Source organism: Limulus polyphemus, unplaced genomic scaffold (genome assembly GCF_000517525.1).
Source record: "Limulus polyphemus unplaced genomic scaffold, Limulus_polyphemus-2.1.2 Scaffold3017, whole genome shotgun sequence".
In the NCBI taxonomy this organism is placed as follows: domain Eukaryota; kingdom Metazoa; phylum Arthropoda; class Merostomata; order Xiphosura; family Limulidae; genus Limulus; species Limulus polyphemus.
In genome coordinates this window covers 86465-103546 of record NW_013668627.1, presented here as the reverse complement: position 1 = coordinate 103546, position 17082 = coordinate 86465, and the positions used below count along the sequence as shown (strand labels likewise).

At 34.0% G+C, this 17082-nt stretch overlaps 1 protein-coding gene across 1 annotated transcript in view; it reads right to left on the bottom strand.

Annotated features, from left to right (window-relative positions):
- The window catches only part of LOC106468467 (sodium bicarbonate transporter-like protein 11), a 103594-nt gene that overhangs the window by 30732 nt on the left and 55780 nt on the right, over positions 1-17082 (bottom strand). Inside the window, exons 5-6 of the mRNA XM_022396800.1 lie at positions 10389-10473; positions 9963-10085 (exon numbers count right to left, since the gene is read on the bottom strand). Of these exons, the coding sequence (XP_022252508.1) occupies positions 9963-10085; positions 10389-10473 (208 nt within the window). The remainder of the gene's footprint in view (positions 1-9962; positions 10086-10388; positions 10474-17082) is intronic.

The window sequence follows — 17082 nt, the reverse complement described above, 5'->3', positions numbered from 1 at the left end:
ATAACAGCAAATGTACAACGTTTCGACAAGATTTTGTCATCATCAGGATGACAAAACCTTGTCGAAACGTTGTACATTTGCTGTTATGTTAAACTTTACAGTGTTTGTCGTATTCCAGCCCGTGTGATAAGCCCTGGTATTGGGCAAAAGATTTCGTCGGCACTGAATATTCCAGATAAAGTGTGTTTGGCATATTGTTATATATATTCTTTTCTACTTTCATTCTGAGTTTAGTTACTGATTATAAGCATTAATTTATTACAAGTTACAGCTTCCACAGTAAGGAAGAATTTTTTAAAACAGTTACGACGTTTTGATCACTGTTGCGATCTTTCACTAGTACACTTGTGTACTTGAGAATGAACGCACCAGTGACTGAAACGTCATACCTGCTTTAAAAATTTTCTTCCTTACTGTAAAAGCTGTAACTTGTAATAAAAGAATACTTTTTACCTTTATTCACAACGTTTTTAGAATATATTATTTAACACTGTTATTACTTTTATAACAATTGGGTCTTTTCAACAATATCTACACGTGTCTCTAAGCGTTGTTCTTTAAAACTTATTATAATTACAACTGCATGTGTATTTTGTTCATTAAGCTTCATAATGACTTCTGAAGCAGCCCAATAACAGAATTTGGATTGTATATGTAAATATGGTGAGAACTCGTTTTAAGAACTATCGTCGTGATTAAGATATTTATCTCTCAAGGAAATGATCTCAACTACCAAAAAAAAAAAAAAAAGAACTTTTCCAAGGAAATAAATGTAATATTTTAATTTTGCATGTGCTTTTCATAATAAAAACTGCCAAAATTAAATGTTCACATCATTATAGATTTCCTCAAAGAATAAAAAATATTATTTGTAAGCTCATTATAAAATCTAAATGTGTAACTTAGGTTTAAAAAAAGAATCATTTATCGCAGTGTTCTCACCATATTTGGTTAGAATGAGTTATTACCAAGGTAACCCTTCCAACAATATTAACATACTCGTGTTATCACCTCTGTGTATTTACTATTTACTTTTCTCAATATTACATGAAGATATTCAGACTAAAGTAATGAAAACTTACCTCCTGCGATGAAAAGCCACAAAGAAAGCAATAAAAAAGTGAAACTCTTGTTTTAAACAGAATAACCCGTTTCATATAACAGACGAGTAACAAACTGACAATTCAACTTATACATTCAAATCATACAAGAAAGAAATTATTCATAAAATTAATTATCAGTCTCCTCACGTGTCATTATTAATGAGTACAAAGTTTAGTGAGGAGAAGAAATATTCACAACTGACTTAAGATTCTTCTTATAAATTTAAAAATAACACAACAGGGAAACGTAAACCACAAGGAGTCTGTCAGAAAATGTGTTTTTGTGTGTTTATGAAGTATTTAACAACTGCGTATTGAGATAATTTGTGTTCTACGATAATCCAGCTAAATTATGAAATTACACCTCTCTAGTGGTTATAAAAACATTGCTATCTGGTTATAATAAATCAAAAAAGTTGAAGTTTTTCGTTAGTTTTCATTTTGTTTTTCATATGACATGACATATATATATATAACAATATTTTATGCAGCTTGGCATCAGATGTTGATGTAAGTAGAACACGTCAATGGAGGACTGGCAAGATTAATGAGCAAAAGTCAGATTTAGTGTTCAAGCAGTAGCTGATTGAAATACATAGAAATAATAATTTTTGGCGCCAATTTCAGGTCAGTGAGGTCAACAAAAACAACATTGTTGAGGGTTACATTTTTTCCGGAGAAGGTGCCGTTATGTACCAAAATGACTTTTGTAAATGCAAATAAAATAATAATAAAACGCTTGTTTACATTCTAACTATAGGAAAGGTTCATGTTCATTGTGATTATATTTGAATTTTGTGACTTTTAAAGTATTATTTAATGACAAAAATGAAGATACTATTCAAAAGAAAGAAAAAAAAAAGACACGTCAGGATTTCTTCATCATATACCGTAATACCAAATCCATAATTTGAGTGTTCGAACTAGTTATCTAACAAATAAACATCTGTTTTACAGGCTTCACTACATATCAAAATATGTCATAAATACAGGTTGGGGAGGGGTTGAAGGTTGACTAGTTGAGAAGTGTTTTCTGGTTTATTTTTCTTCTTAGATGTTCTATAATGGATAAAATTAATTTCATTTCATTTGGGGATACTTTAGGGGTCATAAAAGTCACCCTGACTGAACACGTTTTTATTACGCTTGTTTTTTGTTAGTTTTTAATAATTATAAATAATAATAATAATAAAAACATTTTCTTGGCCTTGTTTATGCCTTTGGCATTAACCAAGAAATTTATTTTCCACTAAAATAAAAAATAAATAAATGATTAATAAAAAAAAATAGTAACAAAATAAATAAATGAAGAATAGGCCAATCAGATTTATTGTTGTTAATTACAATGCTACATGAACTATCTGCGCTACGCCCACCACGAGTATCGAAACCCGATTTTTAGCGTTTTAAGCCTGCGGACTTACTGCTGAACCATTGGGGAACAAATAAGTCACACAACCCAATAATTAAGTGCGCCAATCAGAATGACCTTCGTGGGCCTAGAAGCATCCCCAGATGAAGTGATATTCATTTCATGTATTGTAAAACATGTTAAAATATTAAAACAAAGCCAAATAGTCTTAAATAGTCCAAATTCACCTCTTATATCATATTCACAGTGCTATATCGTTTTGCCTTACTGTGCTGTCATAGGTTTCTTGATCTTTGACCCCCATATATCAACCTTCCTAAACTTGTATTGCTGGGATATTTTAATATGTCATGAACTACTGTTAAAAATAGTTCACACATTTTAATACTAGAATAAACAATCTTATTACACCAAATTTGTTATTTTTATTCTGTAATTGGACACTCAACGTTTCGTTTTACAGCTTCTTCAGGAGGGTTCCACTAAAACGCCATGACCGGGTGGTTAGGGCACTCGACTTGCAATCTGCGGGTCGCGGATTCGAATCCCCGTCACACCAAACATGCTCGCCCTTTCAGCCGTGGGGGCGTTATACTGTGACGGTCAATCCCATTATTCGTGGGTAAAAGAGTAGCCCAAGAGTTGGCGGTGGGTGGTGATGACTAGCTGCCTTCCATCTAGTCTTACACTGCTAAATTAGGAACGGCTAGCGCAGATAACCCTCGTGTAGCTTTGTGCGAAATTCAAAACAAACAGACAAACAAACCACTAAAACGCACATCGTAACTTTTAGTGGAACGTTCCTGAAGAAGCTATAAAGCGAAACGTTGAGTGTCCAATTACAGAAAAATAGCAAATCTGATGTTACAGGGTCGTTTATTACTAGTATTCAAATGACTTTTATACACCATTGTGCACTACAGAAATTAAATAACTAATTCAAACACTCAGAGCTGTGGATTTGGCGTAATAGTAAATAAAGTTCTGGTGTTTTTTGGTTCTTTTTCATTAATAGATTGATTTTGTTTCTTTGAGAAATAACATTGTAAATAGACAAAAATATTCAAATATAATACTAATCGACAATTTTGTTTCTGTTAACCTCATAGACCTGAAATTCGTGTCAGAAATGCAGTTTTTTTCTTACTTATTACCGTGAGATACTACTTAATTACTAAATGTGACGTTGACTTCTGGTCAATGATCTTGCCAGTCCTTTAAAAAAATAAAGGTTTACGATATTTGAATAGTATTATACCTACTTTAATTAACAGTTTTTGTTAAGTGAGAAAACGTAAATAAACTGCCTCTGTTAAGATTCGGGGAAACAGCTGTGGTTAAAATAAAGTGTATTAGTTTTTATGAAGTTGTGTTGTTATGAGAACAGTTAGGGACATGTCTATGAATTAATATTGTTTAAAAAAGGATAATGAATTTGAGTTTGAATGAGCGAAACAACGCAAACGAAGAAGTTATTTAAGGACATTAGAAACTGACACTGATGAAGAACGGGTTTCTCATTTTGGGTTCTAGAAACTGGCTTTACTTTGTATAGCGTTAATTGCTAAGAAACTGATACTGCCAAGGAAAGTTTAATTGAGCAAGGGTTCTAGAAACTGGGAAAACAATGCAAAAGAAGGAGTTATTTAAGGATATTAGAAACTGACACTGATGAAGAAAGTCTGGTTTATTAAGGGCTGCAGAAACTGGATACTTTGGAAAGCGTTAATTACTAAGAAAATAACACTGACAAGGAAAGTGTGGTTTATTAAGGGTTGCAGAAACTGGATACTTTGGAAAGCGTTAATTACTGAGAAAATGACACTGATAAGGAAAGTATGATTGATTAAGGGTTGCAGAAACTGGATACTTTGGAAAGCGTTAATAACTAAGAATTAAGAAAATTATTATTGAAAATGTCTCTACCTTTCGAAATGAAGTTTTTCTGTGAAATGAAAGAGTATTACCTAGTGTAGCCGAGCTGTCTATAATCATGCAAAGAAAGTTTTAAACATCTTATAAGGGTAATGGCTTTCAACCCTTGCTAACAGCTTGAGAAATTGCTTTCTGAGGCGTGCATGGTGAAACCACGTGTTTAATTAACCATTACATGCACCTAAGGATCTGGGACACGTGAAGTGGGCTTATTAAAGTTGCTCTAGACAAAAAAGAAAGTTTATCAGCTGGATAGAATAATTGAGAATTTTAAGATCAATAATTAACACAGAGGTAATTTGTCATCAACAAACAGTAATATAACGAGACATTCATTATTGTCAGAGCCTATATATCTTCTCAGAAAAGTAATCCAAAACATAAAGTTTTAGACTGAATTCTCTAGAGGTAAAAATATTTAAAAAGTCAAAATTTAATATCCTGATAAGGACAAAAACAAAGATATTACTGTCTCAGACAAATATCCTCACTGTGATGTATTCACAAAGTGCAATATATAATAATTCTAAACATGCTAACGATAATGGAATAAGTTACAGTATATTCTGTGACTAAACAACCTAACAGTGCGATAAAAATAAGTACCGTACCCTCTGTAACTAAACATTATAACAGTGGGATAACAATAAGTACCGTACTCTCTGTAACTAAACATGGTACGGTACTTATTTTTATCGCACTGTTAGGTCTCTGACTAAACATCCTAACATTGGGATAACAATAAGTACCGTACTCTCTGTAACTAAACATTCTAACAGTGGAATAACAATAAGTACCGTACTCTCTGTAACTAAAGATCCTAATAGTGGGATAACAATATGTACCGTACTCTCTCTGACTAAACATCCTAACAGTGCGATAAAAATAAGTACCGTACTCTCTCTGACTAAACATCCTAACAGTGTGATAACAATAAGTACCGTACTCTCTGTAACTAAACATCCTAACAGTGGGATAACAATAAGTACCGTCTTATCTGTAACTAAACATCCTAACAGTGGGATAATAATAAGTACCGTACTCTCTGTAACTAAACATCCTAACAGTGCGATAACAATAAGTGCCGTCTTATCTGTAACTAAACATCCTAACAGTGGGATAACAATAAGTGCTTTGTAGCCTTAGACTAAATATTCTAACAGTTCGATAAAAAGAAAACGTACTGAATAGTCTAACAGTTTGTCTTTGATAATGAGAAGTACCGTACATCTAAAACTAAACATTCTTACAGTGCGACAACAAGACGTAGCGCACAGTCTAAGACTAAACATCCTAACAATGTAATAACGAAGAGTTACTTTACAATCTAAAACTAAACAATCTAGTAATGTGATAACAGTAAGTATTGTACAGTCTAAGACTAAACATCTTAGCAATGTTACAACATAAAAGTACCATACAGCTTTGACTAAACAACCTAACAATGTGATAACAATAAATACTGTACAGTCCAAGACTAATCATTCTAATAATGTGATAACAAAAAGTACTGTATGTAAGGCAAAACTTCTTTACAGTGTTATAACAAGAAGTATCGTACAGTCTAGGACTAAACATCCTAATAATATGATAACGAAGAGTTACTGTACAGTCTAAAATTAAAAATTCTAATAATGTGATAACAAAGATTAGCTACTCTCACTGTAGACCAAAGATTTCTGATTGGTCTAGAAATTCACATCCGTTTGAGAACTTTGGGAACCAAACAGAAACAGTAATTTTAGGGTACTGATTTAAAAATTGTTCTGAATCCTAAAATTGCATATTATTGCTCCAGAGGTTTTCATATTAACCCTTTGTTTGACGCCTACTGGAGGCGTTTCTGACTGTGATCTAACACCAGAAACAGGGTTATAAGGACAATTTCAGGATTTTTTCTTACAAATGGACTACTCTAGACTATTCTGAATAATATAAAAAAATTTTGTTCCCACTTGTTTTACGTTAACTCTTTCTTGTCAAACAAAAATTGTACATATCATGCAAAATAAGTGATATTGGCAATGTAACGTTCTAGTTCCTTTATACAATGTAATTTTGCAAAGACTCTCATCCAGCTTTTATATATCTATTTTATGTTTGAGACTTATTTGACGTTTATAGAATGTTCGTGGCAATTAATCTACCAGTAAATGATGCTTAAAGTGACCCTCCCGAAGGAATATTGTGACTTACCAAAGCTTGGAAACTAGTGACTGTGTGCATCTTTCTATTGGCACCAACTGATGATACGACTACACTCCTCTCAATTTAATTGTCTTTGGTTGACTTGGATGCTCTAGCTTCTAGTGTTTGAAGTCACTTTATAAGAATCAAGCAAACAATCCAACTTCTTTATGCTCCATGTTACAACAATATTTTACGATACATGGCGCCATTTGCCATAGAAAGTTACTTGATACGAGGTGACACAGCAGTCACATGGGCTTTAGGGAACAAGTCTTGTGTAAATATACATGCAATTCCTATCAGAGTAACTCTCCAAATCACTTTCGTCATCAGAGTCTGAAATAATGTCATCAGTTGGCCTATGCTTCTTTCCACAATCCAAGCATTTGCAGAGTTCTGAGAAATTGAGCCCCTTCTCTCTACAGGAACACTTTCCTTGGGTACACCCGTTTTTGTTTTCTGCATAAGTTTAAATGTGTTTCATTAGAAACTCTGGAGCAAATGGAATGCTATTCCATAGCACAGACTTAGCATCATTTTCAATATGTCATCCGAAACCGTCTGGACTTTGGGCAGCTATTGTCTGCTGCAGGCATCGACGGTGTACTGCAACTTGGTAGTTAGCCATATGAATGTGGTTAACAAGAGCATCCTTGTTTGGAGGTAGTATGACATCAATCTTGTATTGGTATTTGTATATTTCGTACTTCAGTATGTACGTAGCCCTTACGATGTAACTTGCAAAAACGAATGTTCTCTAGCAGCCAATTTTTGTCAGTTGCCTGAAATACACTTTGGTAGTCACTGTTTTCAAACATGATATTAACTGCCTTGATCTTTCCCCTGTCTTTAAAAGCACTGACGCTATTGCAGCCTGTGAAACAGTGTAAGCCTACCAGCGCATCACAAGCAGATTCTCCAATGTTTCTTAAGATAGTGTTCATAGGAACAATTGTAAAGTCTGATCATGGCCCCATGTACATGTACTGACTGCTGCTGATCTTTGCACTGAAAGCAGTAGCGAGGACAAAGACATCCGTATCTTGATTTCGGATAATGATGTTGGCATACTCCTTCCCAGCATGACTGGCATGCAGAACCATACGTGTGTCTGCTTCGTCATGATCATAGCAAAGCTCCTCCACTGTTTCGATATTCAACTTCTCATCACGGACCTCAAGTAGATGACACTGATGTTCATCAGCCATGATGGCAAGTAGATGACACTGATGTTCATCAGCCATGATGGCAAGTAGATGATACTGATGTTCATCAGCCATGATGGCAAGTAGATGATGTCCTGAGCTATTGACAAAATTTTCATGCGAACATTGGCAGAAGTCTTTACATATTCATCAAAATTCACATCAATTGATTCCCACACACACCAAGCAAGAAAATTGAAGAGTTGACATGAAACAAAGGTTTAAAGAGCGTCATCATCAAACACATTTGCAATTAGAGGCCACAGGCCAATGTTGTTGGGGAGTTGTCTAAAACAATTTTTAAAAAACAATGCAGTTTTATACAAATTTACATTCTCTTCTTGGCTAAGGGTTTTGAGGCTTTCAAGATACCTTTTCTCCAAGTCACTATCAGCCTCCTCATTAGTTGTATGTTTCTCCTGAATCTTTGATGAAATTATTTCAAATTCATTGAAAACCAGTTCACATGAATTTCGATTTTTTTGACTGAATGAAGATCAGCTATGGGTATCTGCATTGTTCCTGACAGCCTCTTGAAAAAGTATATTGTCAAAGTGTTTATTCTGTATATCTCTTCTGCCTGGATGATGTTTTTTACGACTACCATTTCACATAAGTGAATGAATGGCTCCTCATGAGACTTGTCTACCTCATCAGGTGGCTTAGCATAGGATGCCACGCACCTCGTATACGTCTTATACCGGGACTTATGGTACTGAGCTCATCTGACTACTAGGTCAGTATCTCTATTTTTCAAATGCATCTCATCACACTGCTTCATATCTGCAACCCTTTCCAGGGCATGTTTAGCTTCATATGTGACACATAATATCAAACTCTTTGTTTCTCCTTTCCGGGTGTACGCTTCTGTCAAAAACTTCCTGGTTTGATTGCAAATCAAACACTCTTCTAAAAAGAGATTTAAACGCTTGTGCCTATCAGTCTCTATACTAGCAGCACATGGTTTACCATCACGACTAATTCCAGTAGAAGGCAGATTGGTTGATCCTTTTGATCCCAGTGCTGACCGTAGTAAAGAATTAGTGCCGGGTTGCTCCAGCTCTGGAGTAGCAGAGCCATCAGCTATCTTCTGGAGACTGGCTGCATTCTCAACTTTCTTTAACCGTTTTTGGCACTCGATATTCCTGTAACATTTGTAAATTTAGCATAGCAACTACGATGGTACCCAAAGCCTAGTCTTTCAAGAGTTTTCGAACATGCAATACAGGATGAATTGTCAGAGAATGGGAACACATAATCAGGGCACTGTCCTGTTTCCATAAATAATTGCACAACAATATTTTTCTCCCTGTTCTCTAGGGCAGACTTCTGTTTAAGACATTCACAAATTTTCTTGAAACTTGTAGGTGAAAGCCTTGTAAAGTTATTTTTCTTCTTCCACAATAACATGAACACAACAGCTCATGGACGCTGCCATGTTGAAACAATGCTTCAGTGTAATTGGTCAATTGGTGATTCAAAGCTACCTATGCGTAACTAAGGTTGATTACAAACCAAAGACTTTAGAAGGAAAAGTAAGCACTTATCAAAAGCCTGCTACTAATTAATGTGTATTTTTCCCCAGAACATTATGTTTTTGCAACATCTGACAACTGCTCTGCTTATTCTAACCTAATGATATTGGCCCCCTCAGTTGTCAAACGAAAGTTAACATTTTCTGGCCCACGGTCTGCTGCAACAGACTATTTCCCCTAATTCAGGGGTCATCTGTTCTGCTTGGAAGAATTTATTGGGTCTGTACTTAATCTTTTTTTCACTAAAATCTGTACTTTGAGTATAGCAAATAAATAAATACCCAGTTGGTCCACTGAAAAACAATGGATTATTTATTTCGATGGTATGTCACATATTATCTAAACACCTAAAGTATTTTAGGTTATTAGTGATGAGTAAAGGGCATTTAAATTACACAAAAACTAGTCTTAGATACCACTTACACTAGTCTTGGTTACTGTAGTACTACTAATTGTAGTTTAATAGCTGATTTTCAAGCATTTAATTGCTGATATTGTTTTTATAAAGCGGCAATCTTCCAACATTTGAGCTAGTTATTTCTGTCGTTTCTATAATCAAACCATGTGTACGACACGTTCTGGTTTATCTAATAAAACAAAGAAACGTTTAAAAGAATCTTACCAATTTTTCCGTTGGTGTTGTTATCATTGAGAGCTCCAAAAGCAATCGTCGGAAGAATACAAGCAAAGTACAGGAAGAACGTAGTGGACACTGTCTTGTGGACTGTCTTACGACCTTTGACTCCTAGTAAAAAATTTGAAGTTCTGATCTTTAGTAAGTCTCACATACAAACATCTTATAGTCTCTGTTAAATAGAGTTTTCTGCTCGAATTTTATGTTTATGAACAAATTTAATCCACTAGAGTTGCAAAATGACAATATTAACAACACGACTACTATTGGTTATTCGAAAAGGAAAGAAAATACATTAATTTTGTCTTTTTAATCGTTTAATAAGCAAGTCATTAAAGCGGCATATTAATATCAAATACGAACATCGAAAATTAATTATAACTATTTCAATCTTGAGTTATCTTTTCAACCTACCATCCGTGAAATCACTGATATAATGAGAAGCTCTTCTGCGAATATCATCCCATAATCCTTTGGCACACCAACATTTGCGGCTGGACTGAAAGTACAAAAAAGAAGCGGTTGACTAGATTATAACAAACTATTGTTGGTGGGCTGAAGTTCAGAGAACAATGGATTAGTTGTTACGTTTAGGCTAGTGATGTTCATTAAGCATAACAAATAAACTGAATGAGTAAATAATCACTTGTCACCCAAAAGAAACCTAAAAAGCTAAAGTCAAATAACAGAACCGAAAACAATCAAAATAAGTAATATAAGTATGAAAATAAAAAAAATCTATATTTCTCACCTAGTATATTTATATAATACTTCATAACTAAGATTATAATTCAATAAGAAAAAAAAACACAACATTATCAATTTTTAAAACTTTAATAACCTGAAAATTAGTAACCAATTTTCAAAAAGTAAAAGAAATTTTGTGACATTTATTTCATATTCCCCAGTCCACCACTAAGACTACTATTAAAAATGGCAAAATAAATGCAAAATTCTATGTCCGCTAATTTGTAATTGTGAATTCGATCACCATGAAACAATGTTGACATTTTAAAAGGTTAGAATGACGTCACAGGGTTTCGAATAATCAAGTTATCGATTTTGTGTTGAATTGTAGTCGAAACAAATATTAATTTTAATTTTTATGTTTGTACTTCTACATTTATAGCTATTAAATTATCATAAAGAGAGTTTTCTTAATTATACGAATTTCTTGGCAGAGACACTATTTTTATTCGACTTTTCCTTCAATAAAACATTAGTTGTTTGCAGTGTTCAACCCAAGGGTTTTGGTAAGGCTTTTAAAAATGCTTCGTCGGATTGTCTGAAAGCAAAGAGAGCTTATTTTATCAAAATCACATTTCAACCTAAATGGAATGTGCGCGTGACTGTTTAAAGATCCTCAGCGTGAAGCAGCTGAGCTAGAGGTAAACGTTATTCAAGAGGGCGTCATTCCGGAAGTTATTGGTCGAAGATCCACCTCAGGGACGACACATATGGGCCCTGATGATGTCCTGGAGTGTTGCAATACACGCTGCTCTTATTCTGTTCGTTGGTTGGGCCTTGAAAAACTGCTGACTAGAGTCGTAACTTCCAGTCAGAAGCTCCAAGGTCTTCAGTTTTCAGAGTATTTCATTTCATGTTGCCTGTTATCTTTTTTAGTATTAATGCCACAACCAGGCTAGGTTGGAAACACGAGAAGCTATAAAATCAGTAGTTGAGGGGAGGAGGAGGAAGAAGATAGAGCAATAAGAAAGGGAAGGAGGTAGGGGAAGAAAAAGGAGACAAAAAGAGACTAGTGAAGAAAAACAATAACGGAGAAAAGAGAGAGTACGTTGACATAGAACATATACTTTCAACAAACAAGACAGATCGCTTATGCAATAATCTAATGTCATCCATTCAGAGGACGATAGCCAGATTTTAAGGCTGTAGGTGAAAAAATACCAAATATTGAACCAAACTTCGTGGGTTATTGAAAAGTACATCAAGTAGCCTAGCCCAAAGAAACGTTCAAGCCTCAATAGCAGAAAATTAACTGACGCCTCTAAATTGTATCAAATACGAAATTTATTGTGCAAGATTTAATCAAGTCACTACCAAAATACCAACCAACTTTAATAAATTATAAAAAATGGCAATAACGGCGAAACATCTAAAAAAAGGACTTTGATTTAATACCTAAACACCGTCGATTTTGTCCTAGCTCACGTTGAGTGATATGTGATTTACACTAAGAACGTAACATACTTTGCCCTAGTCCACACTGGCATTTGGTTTACAATAAGACCTTACCGGTCAAGTAGAAATAAGGTACATATAAAAGGAATAGGGCGACAAACAACAGAAAACAAAGAGATAGAGAGAGAGAGAGAGAGGAGATAATGAAAGATAAAATTAAAGGAGAAATAATTAGGTACATTATATATATATATATAGAGAGAGAGAGAGAGAGAGAAAGCGAAGGCAGTAATAGATGGATATAGGTCAGGAACAGAGAAGAAGGAGAAAATGAACGGTAGAAAAATAAAGAGAAAGTGAATAAAACGGTAGAACAAGGAAAGAATGAGAGTATGTAATGTGAAGAAGGGAAATAAATATTATTAATGAAACAAAGAGAAGTAACAACTTGGAAGAAAATGAAGGACAGAAAGAGCGAATTGGCGGAACAGAAGAATACGAAAAGAAGTGAAGAGGGAGGAGTGACAAATATAGAAATCAGAGAAATGTTAAAGCGATAAAAAACAAGAAACAGAGAAAGAAAGGGAGGGAGAGAGACACACTAAAAGGATTTAAAATAGACAACACAGAAGGCATAAGAAAGAACAGTGTGAAGAAAAGAGAGGAACATGAGTGACAGATAGAGAGAAGTGGGTTTAAGATGGGGATATAAGAATGGGACAGAGAGATGAGAGAGCAAGAGAAGAAAATAAAGAAAGAAAGGAAGAAACAAAGATAGAAAAAGCCATAGAAGCTAGAAAAAAGCAGAGGAACGGAAAAAGGAAAATGATGAAATATTGGGAAGTTAAGGATAGAAAAAAAGAATGGAAGATAAAGTGCAGAGAAACAGGAAAAGAAGGAGAGAGCAAAGACAGTGAGGATGTTGAAGGATTTGGAAATAAGGCTGAATATAAACGACGAAATAAGGGTATCTGTGCTAGTCGTCCATAATTTGGGGCTGATAGATTATAAGGAAGGCAGCTAGTCAACCCTATAATCCGTCAACTCTTGGGACACTATTTACTAACAAAAAGTGGGATTGACTGTACATCATAACGACTCTGCGGCCGAAAGGGCGATAATGTTCTGTGACGTGTTTCGATCCCGCGACTCGCAGATTACGAGTCGAGCGCCCTAACCACCATGCCACGTCAGACAAAATGGGTAAAAGAAATAATTCTTAAACTCGTATAACACATTTTAAACGCATGTGTAAACGAGAAGGGAATAGGTTCGTTGAAAGAAAAAATAAGATATTTATTTCATCATGCTACAGTTGCTTAGAGTTATTACTAAGGATAAGTGTAAAAAAGAAGTTCAAATGCTCAAAATGCTTACCATTTACTCATATGCGTGGCATGTCACACTTTCCTGCACTGTTTGTGTTATGTTAATACCATACAAAAAAATATAAAAAAAAAAGAGAGAGAGAAAATAAATAACTCATATTTGTGATGCGTCAGAGGCCTAACATTTAGAGGACCACTACAGGCGAGAAATATTTTGTTTGTTTCATTCAGATTTATTGAACATAACCCGTTATTTTTCCTGAGTCGAAATCCATGATACAAACGACTCAGGATGATACTTTAAGTTGCTGATAAGAAATGTGTTATGTGCCTTATGTTTCATGTGGGATGAAGAACCTAAGTTTTCGTTTCTTGTGACAATCCTTATCCTTCTGTTTTATCCAGTAGCTTGCGAGTATTTTTGATAACAATGAAACAAGTGATTATGGAACAGTTCGGGTATAGCACCTTACATAGTTCATCATTGGTAAAGAAAACAAAGCTATTTCTTCATCCTGTGCCACTATATAAAGACATGATTCATGCGACCCTTTTCATTACTGACTTTATATATATATATATATATTATTGATGTTTGGAACAGACTTCTAAAATATACAATTACGTTCACTGACTGAAACAGCTATATAACACTCAGTTTCCTGATTGAAAAAGCTAATCAACACTTAAGAGTTTTCTGATTGAAATGGCTATATAATACTCAGAGTTTTCTGAGCGAAATAGCTGCATAGTACTCAGAGTTTTCTGAGTGAAACATCTACATACCACTCAGAGTTCTCTGATTGAAATGGGTACATAATACTTAGGGTTTTCTATGTTAAACAGCTGCATAACACTCAGAATGTTCTAATTGAAACATCTACTTAAAAGAGAGAGTTTTCTGACTTAAACAATTAAATAACACTCTATATAGTTATTTAGTATGAAATAAAACAAAACGTTTAAATAGAAAATGTAAAAATTTTGTTAAAAAAAGCTTCAATTCGTTATACTTTTTGTTTAAAACCTTTCTTTTGGAATATTATCTTCTCTTCTGCATAATCTTGTTGTGTGGTTAATTTTATAAAATTGTTGTTATTTTTGATTAAAATTCAATCTTGTTGTTTTCTGGATAAGTTTTCTAATTACTATGTTGACAACAACTATTACAAACGTTACAAAATTCCAGGCTAAAATTGTGTTTTTAGATTATCCACGAAATTTGTGTGAAAGAACTCATATACAGAAGTGAGGACTTTGTCTTTTTTATGGTTTAACATATTGTTTTGCTGATTAACCTAGCAGTTTGCTATTTAACGTATTTTGTTGTCATAGTGACTAACCTAGTAATTTGCTACTTAACATATTTTGTTGTTATAGTGACTAACCTAGTAATTTGGTACTTAACGTATTTTGTTGTTATAGTGACTAACCTAGTAATTTGCTACTTAACGTATTTTGTTGTCATAGTGACTAACCTAGTTTGTTTTGTTTTGTTGGTTAATCCAGTAATTTGCCACTTAAAGTACTTTGCTGTTTTGGTGGTTAACCTAGTAAGTTGCTATTTAATGTACTTTTTGTTTTTGCTGTTTAACCTAGTAACTTACTACTCAGCTTATTTTGTTGTTTAGGGGATTAACCTAGTAACTTGCTAATTAACGTACTTTGTTGTTTTGGTGGTTAACCTAGTAAGTTGCCACTTAAAGTACTTTGCTGTTTTGGTGGTTAACCTAGTAAGTTGCTATTTAACGTACTATGTTGTTTTGGTGGTTAACCTAGTAACTTACTACTTGACGTACTTTGTTGTTTTGGTTAACCTAGTAACTTGCTACTTAAAGTATTTTTTGTTTTGGTGATTAACCTAGTAATTTGCTACTTAAAGTATTTTTGTTTTATTGGTTAACCTAGTAATTTGCCACTTAAAGTACTTTGCTGTTTTGGTTAACCTAGTAACTTACTACTTGACGTACTTTGTTGTTTTGGTGGTTAACCTAGTAACTTACTACTTAACGTACTTTGTTGTTTTGGTGGTTAACCTAGTAACTTACTACTTAACGTACTTTGTTGTTTTGGTTAACCTAGTAACTTGCTAATTAACGTACTTTGTTGTTTTGGTGGTTAACCTAGTAAGTTGCCACTTAAAGTACTTTGCTGTTTTGGTGGTTAACCTAGTAACTTACTACTTGACGTACTTTGTTGTTTTGGTGGTTAACCTAGTAACTTACTACTTAACGTACTTTGTTGTTTTGGTGGTTAACCTAGTAACTTACTACTTGACGTACTTTGTTGTTTTGGTTAACCTAGTAACTTGCTACTTAAAGTATTTTTTGTTTTGGTGATTAACCTAGTAATTTGCTACTTAAAGTACTTTGCTGTTTTGGTTAACCTAGTAACTTACTACTTAACGTACTTTGCTGTTTTTGTGATTAACTAGTAACTATTAATTTTTTTTCATTTTGTTAAGAAGTTTTTATCGGACTGGAAGAACACGACGTACTTGCACGATATTTGAGGTAGTGATAACCATACAACACAGTAGAAACAAGAGCTTAACAAAATCACTCATTCATCTCGTATAGCTAATTTCTTCCAAGTTTCTTATCATTATTATATCTTTCGTGAAAGTCTTCTCATAGTAACAACAACCAATTTTACGACTCGCTGCAGCCAAAGATAAACTAAGTTCCTACGGTAAAGCGAACTTCGTTCAGCCCCTATATAATAACTTGTACAATCGATTATACTTTCCAACCAGATACTACAACCATGAAACTAATAACGTTAAGGACAATATTTCCCTAAATTGAGAGTTATATAGCAGAAATATCCCCAATTTGACAGGACTAGCACAGTATTCGTTATCATTTCAAAATATAATCTTGCCTTTCGAACTTTTTACTTCATTTTCAAACATTAAAGTGAGGAAAAACGTACAATCATAACGTATGAGAAACGTGGACATCGCACTGAAACTTTAGCAGCAGTAAAATTATGTCGAGCGAACTATTTTTTGAGGCTGTATGTACCGTATTTTTCGGAATATAAGACGCACCCTTATTTTGAAGACACAGTTTTGGGGAAAACTTTACTATACTAACTTTACTAACCTCATTACTAGTTAGGGAGCATTATAAATAGTTATGTTTTTAAAAGAAAAAAATCCTATTGTTATAAATAACACATTCAATTGAACTAAACTATGCATGCCTATTTAAATATATTATCACATGGCTTGTGTATATCGTATTCGGTGTATAGGAAGCAAGCAGATTTTGACATCAAATTTTGTGGTAAAAAAGTGCGTCTTATACACCGGTATACTGCAGCAATTCGTATAGCGGCACCGTCACCAGTTTCTTTTCTTCAAAATTAAATGTAACTAAGAAATGGAAGATTAATAGAGACAACTGACAAGATCAACAGACAGTAATAGTTTAATAAAGGCAACTGAAAAGATCAACAGACACGTTCTCGGTAATAGTTTAATAAAGACAACTGACAGTAATAGTTTAATAAAGACAACTGACAGGATCAACAAATACATTCTCGGTAATAGTTTAATAAAGACAACTGACAAGATCAACAGACAGTAATAGTTTAATAAAGACAACTGACAGGATCAACAGATACATTCTCGG